The 23,267-nt window shown below is 34.5% G+C and overlaps 1 protein-coding gene and 1 long non-coding RNA gene across 5 annotated transcripts in view; both read left to right on the forward strand.

Moving 5' to 3' along the window:
- Positions 1–1,128: 1,128 nt before the first annotated feature.
- On the forward strand, positions 1,129–11,834 carry LOC107863867 (myosin-binding protein 1). Of its 4 annotated transcripts, none has more exons than XM_016710043.2 (4): positions 1,129–1,427; positions 1,571–3,025; positions 3,182–5,015; positions 11,434–11,834. In XM_016710043.2, the coding sequence occupies exons 2-3, from the start codon at positions 1,831–1,833 to the stop codon at positions 4,972–4,974; spliced, it is 2,988 nt and encodes a 995-aa protein (XP_016565529.1). In that variant the 5' UTR covers positions 1,129–1,427; positions 1,571–1,830; the 3' UTR covers positions 4,975–5,015; positions 11,434–11,834. The 4 variants fall into 4 exon arrangements, with proteins under 4 accessions (XP_016565529.1, XP_016565530.1, XP_016565531.1 ...); XM_016710044.2 differs by having other exon boundaries at positions 1,230–1,427; positions 1,610–3,025; XM_016710045.2 differs by lacking the exon at positions 11,434–11,834 and adding an exon at positions 5,395–5,667 and having other exon boundaries at positions 1,230–1,427.
- Positions 11,835–22,472: 10,638 nt separating this feature from the next.
- The window catches only part of LOC107863866, a 6,664-nt gene continuing 5,869 nt past the window's right edge, over positions 22,473–23,267 (forward strand). The window contains exon 1 of the long non-coding RNA XR_001672470.2: positions 22,473–22,736. This is a non-coding gene — a long non-coding RNA (uncharacterized LOC107863866). The remainder of the gene's footprint in view (positions 22,737–23,267) is intronic.

Here is a 23,267-nt window from a genome sequence, read left to right on the forward strand (position 1 = left end):
TTCATTTCTAGAGTCGGATACAATTTTAGTGTGCAAGTTCTAATATTTTATGAGACTTTTCTAATGTTTTTGGCAACATTTTTACAATTCGGTTAAATTTAATTGTCATAGGTTATTAAATATTTGACGCTTAAAAATTTTAAGTACTCCTTTTTGAAAATTAAAACTACGAAGTACATTAAAAAACTATTCAAATCAACCCCGAATTAAAGACACTTTAATTATTTTTTCAGTACATTACTCTCTTCTCCGGGTTGTTGAAGGTATAAATGTTTCTAGTATATTTTATTTCCTTTGCACCAATATAATTTAAAATCGATCAATATAATGTTAGATTAATCGTTTGGAGAATATACAGTATTAATTATCATTATCTTTTTTTTTTATTTACACTCATTTTATTTTTGGCCAAAATCATAATATCAAAAGATTAAAGGAATTTATGTATCTGACTAAACTTGTTCACAAACATATAATATTTGCGGTTCACTCAATTAAATCTTTATTAATATTTTATCAGTTTTAAATTAAGTGGTGGTTTTAGCTTGTCATATACTTTATTAAACTACACATTTCTAAAAAAAAAAAAAAGGTATTTTTACTATTTGAAGAAAGAAATGACTTTTAATGAAGTAAAATTTCATTATAAAACTAGGATAATTTTAAAACAAAAACATCATTAATGAATCTAAGTCACCATTTATCAAGAAACAAAATGGAAAACTACTAAAGTAACATTTATTTAGTAACTAAGTGAGTACTCTCCATTTATTTAGTAGCTAAGTGAGTATTCTCTCTTTCCTATTTTAATTGGACATATTTTATTTTATATGGTGATTAAGAAATTACAAATTGTATAATTAATTGTACTAATTTACTCATTATCCATATTAATGATATTCATTGGACACAAGAATAAACATTGAAATTGTAATTGTTTACATTAACGTATACTATAAAAAAATAATTAATTCTATACTGATTTAATAAGTGATCAACTAATATGAGATATTTATTTTTAGTAAAATAACAGGAAGGAAGTAATATATTTAACAATCAATATTTATCTTAAAAGAGTGTAGAAAATATTAAAAAGGACATGTAAGGTAGGCAGCTTTATTGCAAACCACAAAAGGGAAAAGAAAAATAAAGAAAAAAAGATCAAAATTAATTAAACAGAAAATTGAAAAAAAAAAAAAACATATAGAAAATAATAATAAAATAAAAAATTAGAAGTGCAGAATTAGAAGGATAGAGAAGTCAGCGAAGCATTGTGTCATGTTTTACGCAGACAACCAGGAATCTCAATTTCTGTTGGTTCCAACGGTCATTCTTCCTTTGGAACCAAACCAATTCTTTCCTTTTTATTTTTCCAATTAATTAATCATCTTTGCTGATTTTTCAGCCTTTCTTGATTACATCCGCAGGTATGATCTTGAAATTAATCTGAATTCATTTTTTAAAATCATTTTCTGGGGTTTTATTTTTTGTTTATTCTTCCATATTGTTACATGCAAATGTATGTGTATGTGTTGTGGGTCAATATTAATTATTCTTTTTACATTTGTAGGCATTCTTGAGTTTGTCTTATGATTTCTTGGGTTTTCAGGGTCAAAATTGCTGATATAGATTTGAGGAAGGGTTACTTTTTTGTAATTGATATATGTTGAGTAATTGATATGAAATGGCCCCAAATTGAATAGGAGCAATTAGTTTTTGATTGAGGAGCAATTGTTGTGGTTGTTGTTGGGAGATTAACAAGTGCTTTATTGGTTTGATTCACTGGAAATGTAATGTGATTTGGAGAATTACAAGTTCTTTTTGTGGGCAATGGCTGCCGGAGGGATTTCATCTGTTAAACAGAGAAATCCGTGGCGATTTATGACAGTCTTGTCTTGTGCGGCTTGTGAATGGTTCTTGATGTTTATGTTGTTTCTAGACGCGGCACTGTCATATTTGATCACAAAATTTTCTAGTTACTATGAGTTGCAGACGCCGTGTATGTTGTGTTCAAGGTTTGATCACATACTTGGGGATAAGAAAAATGGATGTTATAAGAGAAATCTTTGTAGGAACCATAAAGAGGATATATCATTTCAACTGTTTTGTCATATTCATGGTAATCTAGCCGATGTCCGTGCTATGTGTGAAGAATGCCTTGTATCATTTGCTACTGAGAACATACGTGTTAGAGAGTCAGAACACTTGATTGATAAACTGTGGAATAAGAGCTTTATACCTACTTCTCCCGGACCATGGAGCTGTTCTTGTTGTCAGAAGACTTGGAGGGCTCGATCAAGTGCTCAAAGATTGCTCCAGCTAACTTCAGTTGGTTTTGGAGCTTCTAAGGCCAATGTCAAGCCTCCTCTGCCATGGGCACCAGGTCGTAGCCGTTTCAGCCGCCGTGATAGCTTTAAGAAGATCAGGGATAAAATTTCTGGGCCAGAGTCACCTAGGACAAGAGCTTCTGCTCTTGATCCCTTATCACATGTAGGATATACGGAGTTGAAGATTACTTCAGATTCTGAGTCAGAAATCCAGATTTCTGATGATGATGACGGATGTTCTGCTACTCGTGGTAAAAATGATTCGAGATCAGAAGATAATGTTCGACATGGCAAAGGGATAACAAATAAAAGAGGAACTGAGCCTGTGTCTCCAGAGAATCAACCTCACCAGTCCACTGAATCCAAGCCTTCTCTTCTGGATCAGCCCATGCAGCAGACTGCCAGCTCGGGCAAATCTGTGAGCTGTCAGACATCTGATGATTTTATAGGGCATGGCTTAGCAGAACTTGATTGGGAAAGTCTTTCTCCTAAGGCCGGTGCTTCTATGCTGCCAGCGTTCATTTCATCATATAATATTACCCCTTCACCCAACCTTTTAGAAGATCATCATCACACATCTGGAGAGTTTTCAAAGTCCAATATGTTTCTCCCACGTGTCTCAGACCTCTCTGCACTTTCGGAGATTATATCAGTGACCAATATATCTTCTTCATCCAGTATCGAAATCCATGAGACGGGTAAGCTGATCTTTCTCTTTGATTGATGTATTTGTGTGTTTTATACACTTGTTTGTTCTGTCTATGCAAATTATATTTACCTATTGAGTTATTCCATAAAAAAAACTTCTGAATTCCTATTTTTCATTTGTTTGTCTTTATAAAATGATTTTGTAGAATTGACTGAAGCTAATGATGAAGGAAACATCTTAACCGAGAAGAATAATGCAAGACCTCCAGATCATTTAGATGACAGTGCTCCATCCCTATCAAACCAAAAAAATCAAGCTGATATATCCGTTCTGGGAAACAGAGGGAGAAAACTATCAGATAGGCTTGGAGAACCAAGTGCAATTAGTGATTCTGCAAACGCTGGAGAAGGTACGAAGTCGCTTCCACAACTTTCTACTTCTGGAGTGGATGAATTGCAAACTGCAAGTCTTAGGAATCATCACGTAGATGACTGCCAAAAAAGTGATCCTTCTAGCTCTGACGGGGTACATATGCTTCAAACATCTAGCTTCATGGAGAGAGATGATTCCACAATTGCTGGAGAAGGTATGAAGTCACTCCCCCAACTTTCTACTTCTGGGAAGGATGAATTGCAAACTGCAAGTCTTAGGAATCATCACGGTGATAACCACCAAAGAAGTGATGCTTCTAGCTCTGACGGGGTACATATGCTTCACACATCTACCTTTATGGGGAGAGGTGATTCTGCAAACGCTGGAGAAGGTATGAAGTCGCTTCCCCAACTTTCTACTTCTGGAATGGATGAATTGCAAATTGCAAGTCTTAGGAATCATGATCATGGTGATGAACACCAAAGAAGTGATGCTTCTAGGTCTGACGGGGTACATATGCTTCAAACATCTACCTTCATGGGTAGAGATGATTCTGGTAATGAATCAGTAGATGGATTGAGCGTCAGTGAAATTGAGGGTGAAAGTACTGTTGATAGGTTGAAACGACAAGTTGAACATGATCGGAGATACGTAAATGCTCTTTACAAGGAACTGGAGGAAGAAAGGAGTGCGTCCGCCATTGCCACTAATCAGGCAATGGCCATGATCACTAGGTTGCAGGAGGAGAAGGCATCACTTCATATGGAGGCCTTGCAGTATTTAAGAATGATGGAAGAGCAAGCCGAGTATGATATGGAGGCACTAGAAAGGGCTAATGATCTCCTTGCTGAAAGGGAAAAAGAGTTGCAAGATCTGGAAGAAGAGTTAATATTATATAGGAATAATCTTCCAGATGAATTAGCAGCAGAGGATCCACGGAAGGAAAACAAATACCTGAAAGGAGAAAATGTACTAAATGAGAATCATAGTTTAGAAAATGTTGAAAACAAGCTCAGTGGCAGTTCAGATTCGAAAACTGTTAAAGTATCCAAAATCTGTGATAAACCTAGACAGTTTAATGATTCAATGTGTAGCTTCGAGGATGAAAAGCTTCGTATTTTAAAACACCTAGAGAACTTGGAGAAAAAGCTTTCTCAAATTTCTGCCAGGCAGGCCACAGATAATGTTCCTTGTAACGGATATTCAGAAAGGATAAAGAAAGATGTTGATAATCAAGTTAAGAAACAAAGTGATGATGGGGGAAGTACTAATTCCCAACAGGAGGAGATTTCTTCATCCACACGCAATGATTTTTCCAAATCAAATGGAGATTCCATTGACAAGCCTGCTGATTTAGACGTGGAAAATGCTATTGTTAGTGAAAAGAGAAACCATTTAGACATTAAGCATGCTAAGGTTTCTTTGCTTGGAGGTGAAGTTGATGGGGCTGCTATAGGAAATGAAATATCAGAGCTTAGTGGGAGGTTACAAGAACTTGAGGATGACTGTAAATTCCTCATGTGTGCCTTTAACTCGCTCCAGAATGGACATGAAGGAATACAGCTTATTCAGGAAATAGCTCGTCAGCTGCAAGAAATACGGAAAATTGAGTTTAGCAAGAGATGACTTTCTCTAAAATTTGAAGTTTCAAATTTTACAATGACAAGGTAAGCTTTTATTAAAATGACCAATATTCTAGTGATCCTAATCTCCTATGTGCAAAGATTCTTTTCTACATTTATCATTGTATACTATGCTGGGGGATGAAGATTTACGGAGAATATTTTATTCGATGACTTCTTATAAGCGAGATTCCTAGTAATGCAGAGATAGTAGAACGATACTTGCTTAGATAACAAGGCCGGAAGGTAGTTCCTTTTTTCTTTTTTCTTTTACCGGGGTTGGGGTGGGTGATAGAGAATGAATCTGTCAACTGGTACCCATATGCAACCTGTGATAACATATACTTATTGCTCCTTAACCATTTTAATCTGCTCTATGATTTACGGAACTTTTGGAAGACTAATTTTGACTATTAATGTCTAGGTCTAAACAAATCATGATGTTGCATGTTCATGTGAAGCTAAATGGTCAAAAACTGAAGCCCTCCTGCTAATAAATTGTGTTTCTAAAATGAAGCCGGAAGTTGGATTGCAGCCATCTTACTATGTTTTTACTTTTTACTTTCAATATAGTTCAATAACTCTGATAAAATGCCTAGAGCTGTTGAACTAGGTTCGTTGATATGGTTCTTTGATACGGGAGAATGAACAAAGCTTTATTGATTGAAGGAAAATGATTGTTTTCTTTACATTGTTACTGATGCAATTGCTACTAATAGAGAATAACCGACTCCACTAATATTGACAGTTGTACACCACTAACTCACTAACAAACTATAACAACCTAACTGACTAGTCTCTTTACTCCCCCTCAAGCTGGTGACCGGAAAACATCAAGGACACTTAGCTTGGAAAGAAGAAACTGATATTGAGCTGTTGGAAGTCCTTTAGTCATGAGATCAGCTAGTTGCATGTTGGAGGGGACATGAACTGGTGGTTGCAATAAACCTGATTGGATCCTTTCTCTAACAAAATAACAATCAATTTCTATGTGCTTAGTTCTCTCATGGAAAATAGGATTAGCAGCAATTTGTAGTGCAGCTTTGTTATCACAAAACAACTTCACAGGCATGGTTAAGGTCACTCCAAGTTCTGCCAATAAACCAGTCAGCCATATCACTTCTGCAGTTGCAGTTGCCATGCTCCTATACTCAGCTTCTGCTCACTGTATGTTGTTTCTTAGACTTCCAAGAAACCAAAGAATCACCCAAATTGACTATATAGCCTGAAACTGACCTTCTAGTGTTGGGACAAGATGCCCAATCAGAATCACAAAAGGCAGTCATAGATGTGATCTTATCTGCCTTAAGTAGAATTCCAAGTCCAGGATTACCCTTCAGATACCTCACCACTCTTAGTGCACCATCCATGTTAAACTGTTTAGGTCTCTGCATAAATTGGCTTAATATTTGTACTGCAAAGCAAATGCCAGGCCTAGTAATAGTGAGGTAAAGCAACTTGCCAACCAATTTTTGATAACCAAGTATGTCATCTATTTTTGGATCATCAGATGGACCAGCTTGGAGGTCATACTCTACAGAAGTTGATTTCTTATTAACCTCTAATGGTGTTGGAGCTGGTTTGCACCCACTCAGCCCAACTTGTGAGATCAGTTCCAACATATTTCCTTTGGTTAAGCAAGAACCTTTGTCAGACCTGAGTACTTCAATTCCTAAGAAGAATCTTAACTGGCCCAAATCTTTCACCTTGAGTGCCTTGTTCAGTGTGTCTTTTGTATGTTGAATTAGAGTGACATTACTCCCTATGATAAGTAAATCATCAATATAGACCAAGACCACTACAATATCATGTCCTGATCTCTGAATAAACAGTGAGTGATCATAGTTACTCTGTGTATAACCACCAGCAATCAATGCATTTGTGAGCTTAATATTCCACTGTCTAGAAGCTTGTTTGAGTCCATATAATGATTTTTTCAGTTTGCACACCAGTTTACTTCTTTGTCTCTGAAAACCTTGAGGTAATTCCATATATACATCTTCATAAAGATCTCCTTGTAGGAAAGCATTATTTACATCCATTTGGAAAAGGTCCCACTTCTTAGAAGCTGCCAAGCTAATCACAGTTCTGACTGTCACCATCTTAGCAACGGGTGAGAAGGTATCATGATAATCCAACCCTTCCTGCAGATTGTATCCCTTTGCAACTAATCTGGCCTTGTATTTTTCAATGCTCCCATCAGCCCTATATTTGATCTTGTATACCCATTTAGAACCTATAGCATATTTACCTAGTGGTAAAAGCAATTATCTTCCAGGGCTTGAATTTCAAGATGCATAGCCTCTATCCAGTGTTTATCTATTGCAGCTTCTTTAAAATTTTGTGGTTCAATTTTGAGCTAAAAAAACTTGCAGATAGGCTTGGTATGCTGGTGAGACATTATCATAAGATAACACATCTGAGATAGAATAAAGGGTCACGTCTCCAAACTTAGAACCAGATTTAGTAGTGACATAATCCTTTAACCATATTGGTGGATTGGCACTTTCTTTTGCTCTTGAAATCAGGTGGATATCCCACCACCACTCTATAGCAATCCTCTGTTAAATGGTTTTTGTAACCACATTGAGCACAACCTGTAGGAAAAAGTGGCTTCTTATAGGTGTTCTGATTTAGAGTAGAGGCAGGTTTAGACGGGTTAAATGCCGATCCCTTGTATCTGTGGCCACCTCCAGCCATCAAAGTGATGGAATCCATTTGTTTGTCACCAGTTCTTATGCCTCTTTGGCTTTTTTCTTGCACCACCAGTGCATATGCCTGATTGACCGTCAAGACAGGGGTGCGCAACAAAATATCACTTCGCACATGACTAAAACTCTCATTTAGCCCATCAAAAATTGCAACAACCTTTGATTTCCAGCATTTCAGTGGAGGCCTTAGATCCTTCACAACTACAGCCAACTCCTGGTACTAAGGCATCTATCTCATCCCAATAATCTCGCATTTTGGAATAGTAAGCAGTGACTGAGTTCGTACCTTGAGTTAAAGTAGCTATATCCTTCCATAGCTGATATATTCTGGTGAAATTTGATTTATCGAACCTTTCCTTGAATTCATCCCAAACTTTCTTCGAATCGGACGCATATACTATGCTAGAACTAAATCCAATGAAACAGTAGCTCCAATCCAACTCAGAATAATCGATGTAATCCAACTCAGAATAATCGTATTACATCGTTCCCAGAGATTTCCCAAATCGCCACTGTACTGAGCTTTTGTACAACTGCCATCCACAAAACCAAGCTTGTTTTTCCCTAGCAAGGCCAATCACATTGATTTGCTTCACAATGTGTAATTCTCTGAACCTTTCAACTTGATGCCAATTAACGCCAAACTAGGTGTATCGAAATTTTGCAGATATAGAGGATGATGGAAATCGATTTGCGTTTCTATTGCTACTAAGCTTAAGAATGTTCTATATGTTCCTGATTTCAAGTACAACTTGTTGTCAGTGTCAAAGATGACAAAAGATCTCTGTTGTTCAATATGCTTTTACCCAGATTTTTGTATTTTCTAGGACCTTTACTCTGGCAAGGTCTTGGGTATTGGTAGAGAAAACAATGGTTTATACTTACTGAAGGATGACACAATAAGACATCCTGTAGCAGGCTCAGCAATTCATAAAGTAGTTGATGGTGCAATGTTGCATATGAGATTAGGCCACCCATCTATCAGTATTCCAAGTTGCATTCCCATTGTTCAAAATGGTAGAGAAGCACACAAACTATGTGAAATATGCTCATTATCCAAGCAGACAAGGTTACAGTTTCCTTTTAGTAACTCACATTCTAGTAGCATTTTTCAGTTGATACGTGTTGATGTATGGGGTCCTTTTAAGGTTCCCACTTATGACAGAAAACATTACTTTGTTACCATTGTTGATGACTATAGTAGATATACGTGGACATGTTTGATTTAACATAAGTCTGAAGTGATTGTTGTTCTGAAATTTTTTTGTTAAAAGTAAAGAATCAGTTTGGTACTACTGTGAAGACACTAAGATCAGATAATGGTAGAGAGTTTTTCAATTCTCAGTGTTTTGATTTGTTCTCATCATTGGGCATTATTCATCAAAGCTCTTATCCGTACACACCCCAACAAAATGGGGTGGTAGAGAGAAAACATAGACACATTCTTGAGGTAGCTAGAGCTCTCAAATTTCAGAGTTCCATCCCTAACAGGTGCTGGGGAGATTGTGTTATGACTGCAACATATCTGATAAATAAACTGCCTACACCAATTTTGCAAGAAAAGTCACCCTATACAATTTTATATAACAAACCTGTAGTATATGATCACTTAAGGGTCTTTGGTTGCTTGTGTTTTGCATCCACTTTACCTAAAGGTGATAAGTTTGAACCAAGAGACAAAAGAGCAGTTTTTATTGGTTTATTCTGAGACTCAAAAGGGATACAAGCTGTTTGGTCTTCGGCAGAACACATGCTGGGTCAGCAGAGATGTGGTGTTCAGAGAAAACATCTTTCCTTTCAAGGGAATCACACATGAAGGAACAACTATTTTTTATGTTCCACACTCTATCAACGATCATCATCATGATCCCTCTCCAATTCCCATGCTTGCATCACATGCACCTATATATGGTGATCCTTGGTGATCCTGCTAGCTCTACTGTTGTACCAGAAGTTGCAGATGATATTGAACATTCCACAGTTGAAGCTGTTGAAGTGCCACCGGAGAAACATTCACTTTCACCTGTTCCACAAACAGCAGACTTGAGAGGGACAACAAGAATTGTCAATCCGCCAATATGGTTAAAGGATTATGTCACCACTAAATCTGGTTCTAAGTTTAGAGGTTGTGACCCTTTATTCTATATCAGATGTGTTGTCTTATGATAATGTCTCACCAGCATACCAAGCCTATCTGCAAGTTTTTTCAGCTCAAATTGAACCACAAAATTTTAAAGAAGCTGCAACAGATAAACACTGGATTGAGGCTATGCATTTTAAAATTCAAGCCCTGGAGGATAATCAGACTTGGGACCTAGTCCTTCTACCACCAGGGAAACATACTATAGGTTCTAAATGGGTATACAAGATCAAATATAGGGCTGATGGGAGCATTGAAAGATACAAAGCCGGATTAGTTGTAAAGGGATACAATCAGCAGGAAAGGATGGATTATCATGATACCTTCTCACCTGTTGCTAAGATGGTGACAGTCAGAACTGTGCTAACTGTGATTAGCTTGGCAGCCTCTAAGAAGTAGGACCTCTTCCAAATGGATGTAAATAATGCTTTCTTACAAGGATATCTTTATGAAGATGTATATATGGAATTACCTCAAGGCTTTCAGAGACAAGGAAGTAAACTGGTATGCAAACTGAAAAAAATCATTATATGGACTCAAACAGGCTTCCAGACAGTGGATTATTAAGCTCACAAATGCATTGATTGCTGGTGGTTATACACAGAGTAACTATGATCACTCACTGTTTATTCAGAGATCAGGACATGATATTGTAGTGGTCTTGGTCTATATTAATGATTTACTTATCACAGGGAGTAATCCCACTCTAATTCAACATGTAAAAAACACACTGAACAAGGCATTCAAGGTGAAAAATTTGGGCCACTTAAGATTCTTCTTAGGAATTGAAGTACTCAGGAAAGGAAATATGTGTTGGAACTGATCTCACAAGTTAGGCTGAGTGGGTGCAAACCAGCTCCAACACCATTAGATGTTAATAAGAAATTAACTTTTGTAGAGTATGACCTCCAAGCTGGCCCATCTGATAATCCAGAAATAGATGACATACTTGGTTATCAAAAGTTGGTTGGCAAGTTACTTTACCTCACTATTACTAGGCCTGAGCAGTACAAACATTAAGTCAATTTATGCAGAGACCTAAACAGTCTCACATGGATGGTGCACTAAGAGTGGTGAGGTATGTGAAGGGTAATCCTGGACTTGGAATTCTACTTAAGGTAGATGAGATCACATCTATGACTGCCTTCTGGCATTTTATCATGGTATCAAAACCAGGTTCGTTGATATGGTTCTTTGATATGGGAGAATGAACAAAGCTTTATTGATTGGAGGAAAATGATTGTTCTCTTTACATTTTTACTGATGCAATTGCTACTTATAGAGAATAACCGACTCCGTTAATATTGACAGCTGTACACCACTAACTCACTAACAAACTATAACAACCTAACTGACTAGTCTCTTTAAACTGAATAAACATGAAGAGCTAAGATAGATGCTTCGACTGTAAATGGCCCTCGGACATTACATCCTATTGCACTTGAAGTTATTGTTCTTCTATGTTTATCTCCTTATGATCTGTGGATATGTACCCTATCAGCTATCAAAATTTTACTATTCTGGGGCTGTAGATATATATTATCATGCTTTGTTATCTACATGATTCCTATTATTCCACTTTCATTACATTTTTTACCTCTTTTTTGGGTAGATTCTCCTGCTGAGATTATCAAAGAGATGCATGCCAGAAAAGTAAGCTGTAGCGAGAAGCCCAGCTGCATCATTATTTACAGCTCATACTTGGAAAGACGAAGCACATGACGCCAAAAGAATCGTTTTGCTGATCGAGAATTGGTCTAAAGTACTGCTTTTCAGGTCCTGTTGTCCTCTTAAATTGGTTTTGTTGAAAAGTTATAGCTCGTCCTTTTTGTTTCCTTTTCCTATTTTTGGTCATTTTCACAATTTTGCTAGTTGTTAATCTGACCGTGTGGTGGGATGTTGGTGTAATTTGTGTATATCTTTTTCAAGGTTGGGCTTTGTTGTCAGGTTTCACAACTGTAAATGCAGATAGGTTCCTCAAGGAATTCTAAATTGATTCTACTGCTGACTGCCTCGCTTCGCTGTTGTTTTTATTCCTTCTTGTTCCTTCTTAGTTCTCTCACTCTGTGGGAATATACTGGGTATGTTGTTGTTCCTTCTTAGTTCATTCTTCGCTTGCATTCAAAATGGACTTGAGTCTCCCTCTCATCATTGCCTCTTTTACCCAAGTTTTATTCTTAATGATTCTTCATAATACAACAAGGATGGGAGGAATATAATTCGACCCTTAGGGGTGTGTTTAGTACTATGAAAATATTTCTTGGAAAATGTTTCTAATTTTCTCATGATTGGTTGGCTTAAATGTTTTGAAAATATTTTTCAAATAGACTTATTTTCCTCAAATTTAAGGAAAATGACTTTCCTTTTTAAAGTAAGAAAAACGTTTTCCAAAATTCTTTGTCAACCTCACCACTCGAGTCCTGACCTTAGTCATAGGTATCGACACAATGATCTGGACCAGACTCTCGACCCAAATTTGGGTTAAGGTTTGGTCCTAGGTCGGTTTGTTGAGGTTGAGAGACGAGTCCTGAGTTGGATCAGGATCGGGAGTCGGGACCTAGGATAGGATCAGGAGTTGGATTTCGAGTCAGGTTTAGGGTCGAAAGATAGGTATTATGAGTTGGCATTGGAGTCAAGGTCTCGAGCGGAGTTCGTTTGGGGTCGAGTTTAGGGTTGAAAACGATAATTAAAACTCGGGCCAGGATCGAGAGTCAGGCCCTAGGTTGAGGTCGAGAATCGGGTCCCGAGTAGGGTTCGTAAGTATAGTATTGGGAAACGAGGTGGTAGGATCGAAATTGTGAGTGTATCATGCGGAAGCTATTGATTGCAAACCAAGACGGTGATAATTCAAATGGCAAAGAAAATTATGCTACAAAGCACATTATTAATATGGTTGGTCAAAAAATCTACATATTAAAAACTACCCCCCCCCCCCCCCCCCCCCGTTCCCCCGGGTCTCAAATTACTTGATAAGTCTGCTAAAAGATTTTTATCAAACTAGTTGGCATATTTAAAAATTCAAGAGATAATTAATCACTTTTTGCCAACTATACTTATATTAATTGAAGAAGATTCATCTAATCAAAGATAAATTGAGGTCATATTAGTCAATTTTACACCCTTTATTAATTTCTTCTTAAGAGTTGTGCAAACAGCAAATATGCTATATAATTTGAGACGGGAGAGTAATATTGAAAGAGAAATCTCCCCAACTATTGTGTTGTATCTGAGAAGTAAAGATCTTCTATTATAGAAGTCTAAATTACCCTCCAAGAAAGGATTAACCAATTATGGAAGAGATCTTTATCGGCAAGAAAACCTTTTTGAAGTAAGACATAATTATGGTAGAATCTAGGTAAAGCAGAAAATTCAGGACAAATCCTAACAAATCTTTCTGCCATGAATTTCTTGCAAACTAATCTTCATTATCTTCTTCTTCACACAATCTTCATATTCCCTGTTGTTTACCATGATTAATAGTTGATGTAAGTTAAAAATATATAATGATATTGGATCCCTGTATTAAAAGCGAACAACGTTGAAAATTGAAGCCTTGTGCATTAAAAGTGAGCACAGGTTAAAAATGAAGCTCATGCATTAAAGTAAGCATGAATTGATAGTTGATTTTGTTTTTAAGAGGGATCAGCAGACCGTTGAAAATACATAGATGAATTTTTTTTCATACGTAGCTCTTTAGACAATTTTTTTTATATATAAAAAATCATCATTATCATCAAATTGTGCGCAACTATAACTGAACTCGCCTTGAACCTAAGTCTTGTTGAACCATTGGCCCATTGAACCATTGACTCTGAAATACTTGTTGGGATCAAAATTGTTGGGGCGTCATGCGGAAGCTAATAGTTGCAAATCATGGTGGTGATAAACTAGAGGACCAAAAAAACTATACTAAAACATAATATTATTATTTAGTTTGTCCAATTGGCTAACATATGAAAATCTGATATAAAAGAAGACATAAGAAACTATCGAGAGAAAATCTTCCCCTAAACAAGACTCTTAAAAGACCATATTGTAGATGTTATTATGTTGTGTATGTGAATTAAAATCTTGTATTTATAGAAGTCTAAAACGTCTCCTCTAAGTGGAAGAGAATTTTTTTCGACAAGGAAACCTTTTCTACTAAAAAAAAACTTTTTCAAGTAAGACATAATTATAGTAGAATTCAGGTAAAGTTGAAAATTCAGGACAAATCCTAACACGAGGTTGGGTCGAGGTCAAGAGTCGGTTTGGGGTTCGAGGTCAGTTCCTATTTCAGGGATTGTAGTCGAGAACCAAGTTAGGTCAAGAGTTAAAGTTAGGTGTCGGGTGGTAGTCGGATTTTGGGTTGGGGTCGATAGTCGGGACTTGGATCAGGATCAGGATCGGGAGTCAGGTCTAAGGTACGGGTAGGGAGTTGAGTCAGTGGTTACGGTTAGGAATGAGATTGGGAGTCGGGTACCTAGTCGAGGTTGAAAGTTCGGACTAGGGTTGGGGTTGGGAGTCGAGTTTTGATCACAATCGAGAATCGATCCCTAATCCTAGTAATAGTCGAGTGTTGGAATTGAGAGTCGAATCTCGGTCAGTGTTGGGGTCGAGAGTCGACGTTGGATTCCTGGTCCTGAGTTTTTTTGGGGGTCGGGTGTTGGGTCTTCGAAATTAGCGTTGGGTTTGGTGTAGAGGTTATAAGTTGGGATGGAATTAAGGTCGGGGTCAGTAGTCAAGTTTGATAGTCGAATTTCAAATCAAGGTCTGATCCTAGGTCTTAGGTCAGGACAATCATAGATCGAGATTGGGGTCAAGGGTCGGGTCAAGAGTTAGGGTCAAGATAAAGGTGTTGGGGTCAGGGATTGGATCTTAAGTTAAGGTAGGAGTCGGTGTTCAAAGTTGATTTAAAAGGTTAGGGTTAGAGTTCGGACTCGGGTCTTGGGTCGGGGTCGGAAGTCGAGTCTTAGGTTGGGGTCGAGAGTCGGGTATCGAAAATCGAGGTCAAGGATTGGATCCTGTGTCGAGGTCAAGTCTTGTTTTGGGGTGCAAAGTTGGGTCTGGAATTAGGGTTTCGGGTCCATTGTCAAATTGTTTGTCAAGATTATACCAAAATACTTTAGGGAAAATATTACTAACTAAACACCAGAAAATAAGTAACAAAATCACCTTTTTTTCAAGAAAATATTTCCTACAAAAACAAAAACATCGTGGAAACATCTTCCTTCATATCAAATACACCCTCAAGGAGAAAAATAATGTTGTTATTGTATCCGTATTTTGGTAAAGAAATTGCTAGTACATTAAAACCACGTTGATAGATTTTGGCTACCAGTGCCGGCTCAACCGCCTTAGACCCCTAAATTTGAGGAGCCTCGTTTTTTTAGCACTAATAAATTGTAGAAATTTTGTTAAAAAATATAAAATATCATTGGTAGAAAAAATAAACTTTTTATATAAAATAAAATAATTATTAGATAAAGTTTGATATATCTAAAGTACTATGTCTCAAGAAAAATTTAATGTATTGGTTATATTATTAGTTGAAAAAAGTATTATTAGAAGAAACGACTAGACAAAAATTATTAGCAGCTTTGCATTTCAAGAAATTTTAAAAATATATTAATTTCTCTAAAAAAAAATTTAAGATTTTCATTTTGATTTTGTCCTTAAGTCACTAAGAGGCCGTTTGGTTTGCAGTATTAAAGTCAGTAATTTCGGGATAAAAATTTTAATCACTTGTTTGGTTGTAAATATTTGGGATAACTTATTTCGGGACTAATAATTAGTCCCGAAATAAGTTATCCACCCAATTGGTGGGATAACAATCCCAAGACTATTTTTCTTTGGAATAAAATTATACAATGACTAAAATACCCTCAAAACCTATGATTTCATTTCACACATCTATGTATATATACTAGTATTTTAATTATGAATTTTAATAAAAGTTAAATACTTCATAGTTTTGACATTAATTTTATATTTACATTAAAAACTTATTAGTAATATATAATAATTTATCAAGAATTTAAATCTAAAATTCAAAATTCTTATTCCATCATTATCTCTAATTATCTGCTTTCATTGACCCGCCTTACATAAAGTATTTTTTTTAATTTGCAGAAAAGGAAAAATTTGCAAAGTCAAACTGATTTTATTTCCAGAAGTAGGGCAAAAGTAGAGTGAATACTTACTTTTATATATTTATGTTTGTCGTCTGAGGATATTTCAATTCATAGGAAAAAATGATAGATTAAGATATTATTTCAGTTCAATATATATTTTCATTTCATTTCTCTCATATATATTTTTTTTTATTTATGAATATATTATACGTTAAATTTATTTGAATAATTATTCTCTAAAAATTAATAAAAATATCAACGCCATTATTGAATTACATATTTTAAATTAAATAGTTTTTTAATCACTTGAAAATTGATATGTTATATATCAATTAAAATGAATTTTAATATATTATATAAGAGATATGTGTTTAAATGAAATAAAATAAAAAATAAATCCTCTTTTACTTTAACAAACTTAAGTTGGAAGTTTTTATTTCAAATTAAATAAGATGTAGTAAGATTTTTTTTAAAACACATACGGCATAATCATGGAAAGCCACACGCAAAAAAAAATAAAGCTAAATAGGATAAAAGTTTTATTTTTAAAATACACATGATATAATCATGAAAATGCACACACAAAAAAAATTAAGTTAAATAAGATGAAAGTTTTATTTTTAAGAATAAATATTTAAAGCTTGAAAAGAAATTATATAAAAAAGAGTTAAATAAGATGGAGGGTATTTTTGTAATCACTTAATTTATTTTTAGAAACTATACCATGCATATTATTTTGAATAAAACAAATCAAACACTCAATAAAAAATAATCTCAGCATAACTAATTCCAGTATAACTTATCTCTTCATAACTTATTCCATTATAATTAAGCTGCTGGCTGCTAGTGTGCGAAACTTGACCTTTGTCTTACGTGAGTCTTGACGTGCTATATTCAGTAAAATGATCATGGGTGCATATGTTGATCATGACATCACGTTATTATTAGAAGAAAAAACTAAAGTATGAATTTTTATTCGCGAAAAAGAATTTAAGAATGTAAGTAGAGAGGGATCGAGTTAGAGTGACTTATGAATTTGGTGGAATTCTATAATGATCCACCTTATATGTATTTAAAAATTATTGAATATATACACATTTTTAATTTAGAATAAATAACTTTAAAAGAACAGATTTTCTTACTTGTAAACTTCAAAGTTCAAATTCTCTTGGTTTATGATAATAGGAGTCCATCGCTCATAATTCAAATCTCTTTTTTCATACTGCTTCAATTTCTATCTAATAAAAGTAATAACCACTTACGTATATTGACAGAGCAACTTGACAACCTCCACGCGCATATTGCTTCCATCATGCTTTTTGGCAATTGGCTAATGGATAAGTCATAAACGCGTGAACTAAAAAATTCCATGTCATGATGAAATTAATTTAATATAAAATTTAATTATTTTAGAAAAGTAAAATCTCAAAGCCATAATATTTCCTGATAGAGACGGAATAATATCAATTGGTAGACTGGCTGCCTAATGCTTCCTTAATTTCAAAGTGTACAAAGAATAAAGTAACTTTGTGGTGTTTTTAGATCATCACAACTTAGTGACATGCGTAATTGTCTAAATAAACGTATGGTCAACATATCATAAGATCTTTGAATTTGATATAAATTTTTACTTTGACATTTCAAATAAATATTTATTTTAAGCATCTTATATAGATTTTTACTATGTCATTTTAACAACTTTTCAACAATTAAGTTAATAGGACATTCAGTTTTTTAATTTTAGTAAAAGTCTATTACTTTACTTGTAGGGAGAGTCAATAACTTTATTCATATGTCTACATTAAGACTCATGATTAATATAATTTATATGAGAAAATTTTTCATTCAGATTTTATTTTGAATTGTTTATTTTTTCTCTTTCAAAAGACATAACAGCGGTATCAAGAGTCTCCATCGATCCTTGTGAATTTGTGAATTCATTGAAGAAAAGCTTTCAACCAATTTTTAATTCATACCTATTTTCAATCTATTTTTAATTCTTACTTTTATTTTTAATGTAGGACTATTTTTAGCCCTTACTTTTATTTTTAACGTAGGATTATTTTTAACCCTTACTTTTATTTTTAACGTAGGGCTATCGATTTTCAACCCATATTATTTTAAGTTTTGTTTTTCAAACCATGACAAGCAATACTCTCTCTTTCAATATCCCACAAATCTTCACTGGTGAAAACTATCAAATTTGGACAGGTAAGATGAAATATTATCTTAAAACATATGATTTGTGGGAAGTTGCAGAGGAAGATCAACCTATAAAGCCACTCCCCGCAAATTCTTGTGCTGCCGAAATCAAACTTCACACGGAAAAGAAATTTAAAAAAATATAAAGCAAAAATTATAATTCAAAATTCAGTTATTGATTCAATTTTCTCTAAAATCATAGAATATGAAACAACAAAAGAAGTTTGGGAAAAAACTTGAAAAGGAGTACCAAGGAAGTGAACAAGGCAGACATAATTAAATTCTGAATTTGGAAAGAAATTTTGAATCTCTTAGGATGCAAGAAGATGAGATAATCACTAAGTATTCTAACAGAATGTCTTTGATTGTCAATAGAATGAGGTTGCTTGGCGAAGATTTTAAAGACAATAGAATAGTTGAAAAAATTCTGATGACTATTCTTGAGAGATTTGAGTCCAAAATCTCCACTTTAAAAGAGTCTAAAGATCTCTCTGCTATCTCTCTTGATGAATTGATAAACGCTCTTCAAGTACAAGAGCAAAGAAGAGCTTACAGGGAAGAAAGAGGTGTTGAAGGCATTTTTTTATATAAACCATCGAAAAAGAAAAGTTTATTATTCTACTTGAAAATATTGCAAAAAAAAAAATACACTTAGAAAAAATTTGCTGGTGGAGATCTGATGCATTGTGTGAAAATTGCAACAAAAAGATCATGTCACAAAAGTTTCCAATTTCAAAGACACTCAAGATAATTCAAAAGCACTATTTGTGAAAAAAGAGAGCGAGGATCAACTTTACTAGATTGCAGCAGTAGAAACAACAAGGAGTGATGGATATTGCATCTGTTACTGCAATAATATTCTAGAATAATTAGTTATTTAGTTATAGGAGGAGTGCTTAGTTATTTAGTTATATAAGGAGTCCACTAATTAAGTTAGTATGACATTCAGTTTTTTAATTTTAGTAAAAGTCTATTACTTTACTTGTAGGAGGAGTTAACAACTTTATTCATGTGTTTATCTAAAGACTCAGGATTAATAAAATTTATATGAAAAAAAAATTCATTCAGATTTTATTTTGTATTGTTTTTTTTTTTCTCTTCCAAAAAGCACAACACTCTTTAACACATTCAAGACTTGATTTTTTTTTAATAGAAATAAATCCCTCATCCCAGTTTGATGTCATCTTCTCCATGATACCAAATGACTTATTTAAAGTTTTTTAAAAATCAATTTTGACAATAACTCAAACCGTAAATAAAAAATAGAAAATTTTCTTCTTCTCCTTCATAAGCTTCATATATCACCTCTAATGGCGTCGTCACATTTCACCCTACAAAGTTGTCCCTATTAAATGCTCTTGATTTCGGATCTAACATCGATTTTTTTCGCACTTGAAGTCCATGTCGAAATCATCGATGAAGCCATCATCATGAAACTGCAACGATCTGAATCTGGGTTAAACATCAAATCCTTTTCGCAATTAGATTCCATATTGAAATCATTTACCAAACCATCATCATGAAACTTGATATAAAAAAGGCAAAATTTGGTATTAGAAAACGGTAGCGGAATTCAAACTTTTTGAAAAAGATTATGTTTTTTCTTCGAGAATTTTATAATTGCAAATTAATTTTTGTCAAGAAAACCCATTTGGATATGATTTGATTTTTGCGTATGATTCCTTTAATTTTTCAAAAATTGAGTATGATTTAATTTTTGAGTACGAATTGAATATGATACGACTTTTTGAGTAAATTGATTTACGAATTAATTCTTGTCAAAGAAATTCATTTTTTTTCATGTTGACTATCAATTAAGAGACGATTGAGGATCATGTTTGAGTTTTAAGCTTTGAAAATGATCAAAAATATTGACAAGAAAATATGTGGAATAATAATAATAAGAAGAAGAAGAAGAAGAAGAATAAAAAAATGAAAGAAAATAAAATAAACTTTCACTAATCTAAACAGAGTGTGATATTTCTTTATTTTGTCATGTCAATAAAAGGTGTCAAAATGACACAAGCTTAATTCTAAATAAAGTACTTAAAATGAACATCAAGGTATCAAATTAAAAAATTCATAACAAATTTCAGGGTTTGACGATGTATTTAACTAATTTATTAACATCTTTTTCCTTTAGAATTATTTACCAGTGAGTGTAGTTTCTAAATAACTACCGGGTGTTGGACTTTCTAGATTTGAAACATATTACCATTTCCTTTAGAATTATTTACCAGTGAGTGGAGTTTCTAGATAACTACCGGGTGTTGGACTTTCTAGATTTGAAACATATTACCACCTCCGTCTTATTAACGCCTCCGTCTTATTTTACTTCTATACTAGTTAACGTACTCGCGCAATGCGCGGATGATCTTAAAATTTATCTATAATAGTTTAAGTTATCGATTATAATATAAAATTTTAAAAGCATATTAAATTAAATAAATGCTAATTATATTTTTAAATACTTTATGATATAAAATATTTATTAGTTCAATATTTATTATTATTAAATTATTTTTAAAAGGATTAAGTAACTGAAATAAAAAGATATAGGTCCCACTTACCTATTATTGTAACAGTTTTTTTTTTTTAATTTTTCAAAAGATTCAAACACTCAAACATTTAATAGTTATTATTCTAAATAAAATTAAACACAAATTATATATTTTTAAACAATTTATCAAGTATATTACCTTTTTCAAATTTTTTAAAATTTGCTTATAACGTATAGGACATGTATGATGGAGGGAAGACTTGGGTGTGAACGGCGGGAGGGGACTCAGAGCATTTTTCAATCGAGACAGGGTTGCACCAGGGTTCGATTCTTAGTCCGTTCCTATTTGCGTTGGTGATAGACGCATTGACATGGAGTATTCAAGGGGAGGTGCCGTGGTGTATGTTGTTCGCTGACGATGTAGTGCTGATTGATGAGACGCGGGTGAGTGGGAATGAAAAATTGGAGGTTTGGAGGCAAACCCTTGAATCTAAGGGGTTCAGGTTGAGTAGGTCCAAAACGGAGTATATGGAATGCAGGTTTAGTGAAGTGAGGTAGGAGGACGATGTGGTGGTGAGGTTGGAGTCCCAGGATCTCCGAAAGAGGGATAGTTTTAAGTATTTTGGGTCTATGATTCAGGGGAATGGCGAGATTGATGAGGATGTCTCTAACCGTATTAGAGCAGGTTGGATGAAATGGAGGCTCGCCTCGGGAGTTTTGTGTGACAAGAAGGTGCCATTAAAGCTTAAAGGTAAATTCTACAGAGTGCCAGTCCGTCCTGCTATGCTATATGGAGCAGAGTGTTGGTCAGTCAAGAACTCCCATATTCAAAAAATAAAGGTAGCAGAAATAAGAATGTTGCGCTGGATGTGTGGACTTACCAGAAGGGATAGAGTTAGAAATGAGACCGTCCGAGAGAAGGTGAGAGTGACTTTGTTGGAGGATAAGATGCGCGAAGGAAGGTTGAGATGGTTTGGGCATGTGATGATAAGGGGCACGGATGCCCCAGTTCGTAGGTGTGAGAGATTAGCGTTAGATGGCTTCAGGAGAAGGAGAGGTAGGCCGAAGAAGTACTGGAGGGAAGTGATTAGACATGATATGGAGCAGCTTCTGCTTACTGAGGACATAACCCTAGATAGGATGGTGTGGAGGTCGCGAATAAGGGTAGAAGGCTAAGTTGTGTGCGTGGATTTAGTAAGTAGTTAGAAGAGCTCTGGTTGAGTCGGGCTAGTAACCCTAGGATTGGGTCCAGAGATAGGAGCCCGATCAGGCGGGCTTAGGTCTCTTTTTCCTATTGCGCTTATTTATTTTATTTCTTATTGCTCTGAGTTCTATTTTTATTGTGTCTTATTCCTTTTCATATTATGTCATCCATCTTACTTCTTATTTAATTACGCTTTGGTCTATTTTTCTCTATCTTGAGCTGGGGGTCTACCGGAAACAACCTCTCTACTTCTCTAAAGGTAGCGGTATGGACTGTGTACATTCTACCCTCCCCAGGCCCCACTTAGTGGGAATACACTGGATTTGTTGTTGTTGTTGTTTATAACGTTGTATTCATCTTGTATTATATTAATTTTTTTAAAATATTTTGAAAATAGAAAAATATATTTAATAACAATAATTCTAATATTAATTTAATCCCCAATGAAATGATTTATAGTTACAAATAAATAAATTATACTCTTATTAGATTATAAATTATAAAAATTCTGATAATATTTTTTAAATTATGAATTTAAAAAAGAGAAAGTGCAACTTACAGAGACTATTTAATTAAAAATTGGATATATATATAAAAATGAATGGTGGTCAAAATTTTAATTGGAGAAAAGATTGGTCCAATACCAGTAAAGTACAAATCTAGAAATAGGAAAGTACATTACTACTTACATTTTCACTCTAGAACCTTCAGTTCTCATCTTCTTTCCAAAATTTCCATCTAGTTTTCTCCGTTCAATTTTTACAATTCAGAATTTAGAACATGCATGTTCTAGAAGAAATTGAAAGAATGCCTATACATGATATCTTTCTGCAATATGATAGAATATCCTACACTCCTTGAAGCAGACAGGACCTAGAGCTCTTGAATAGCAAATGGTAAGCTGATTCTAGTAAATACTGTTCTGGATTTACTAATAGACCCAAAGAGATGTAGTGTAAGGACCAATTTCTTGGTTTCACTTTTGGTCAGTAGGTCCTTAAGCTTTTCCTGCCTTTGGTTCAAGGAAGGCAGACAGATTAAGATGATTGTCTCGTACCATTGTTGAGCTCTTTAGATCTCCTTGTAGTTTTGATTTCTTTAGTTCTTTAGTCGCTTCTTTTATCTGTATCTTATGGACCTTCTTCATGCCTTTGCCTTCATTAATATAAATCTACCATTTAACCCATAATATAATGAAGAAATTTGTTACCCCTCTTAAGTTTTAATGCCTATTATCTGATATTAATTGATTTACGTGCTTTTATCTGTAGAAATTAAGAAATGGTAAGAAATTAGAATAGAAGATGATCTCATTGAACGATTTCGTCATAATTTTGAGAAGTGAGTCTTTTTCCCTTTCTCTTGTATTTTCGAGTTAGAGCTACAGTGAATGTTATTTAGGTCGTTTCATTTGTATATAGATAGAC

This window comes from Capsicum annuum, chromosome 3, assembly GCF_002878395.1.
Source record: "Capsicum annuum cultivar UCD-10X-F1 chromosome 3, UCD10Xv1.1, whole genome shotgun sequence".
In the NCBI taxonomy this organism is placed as follows: Eukaryota; Viridiplantae; Streptophyta; class Magnoliopsida; order Solanales; family Solanaceae; genus Capsicum; species Capsicum annuum.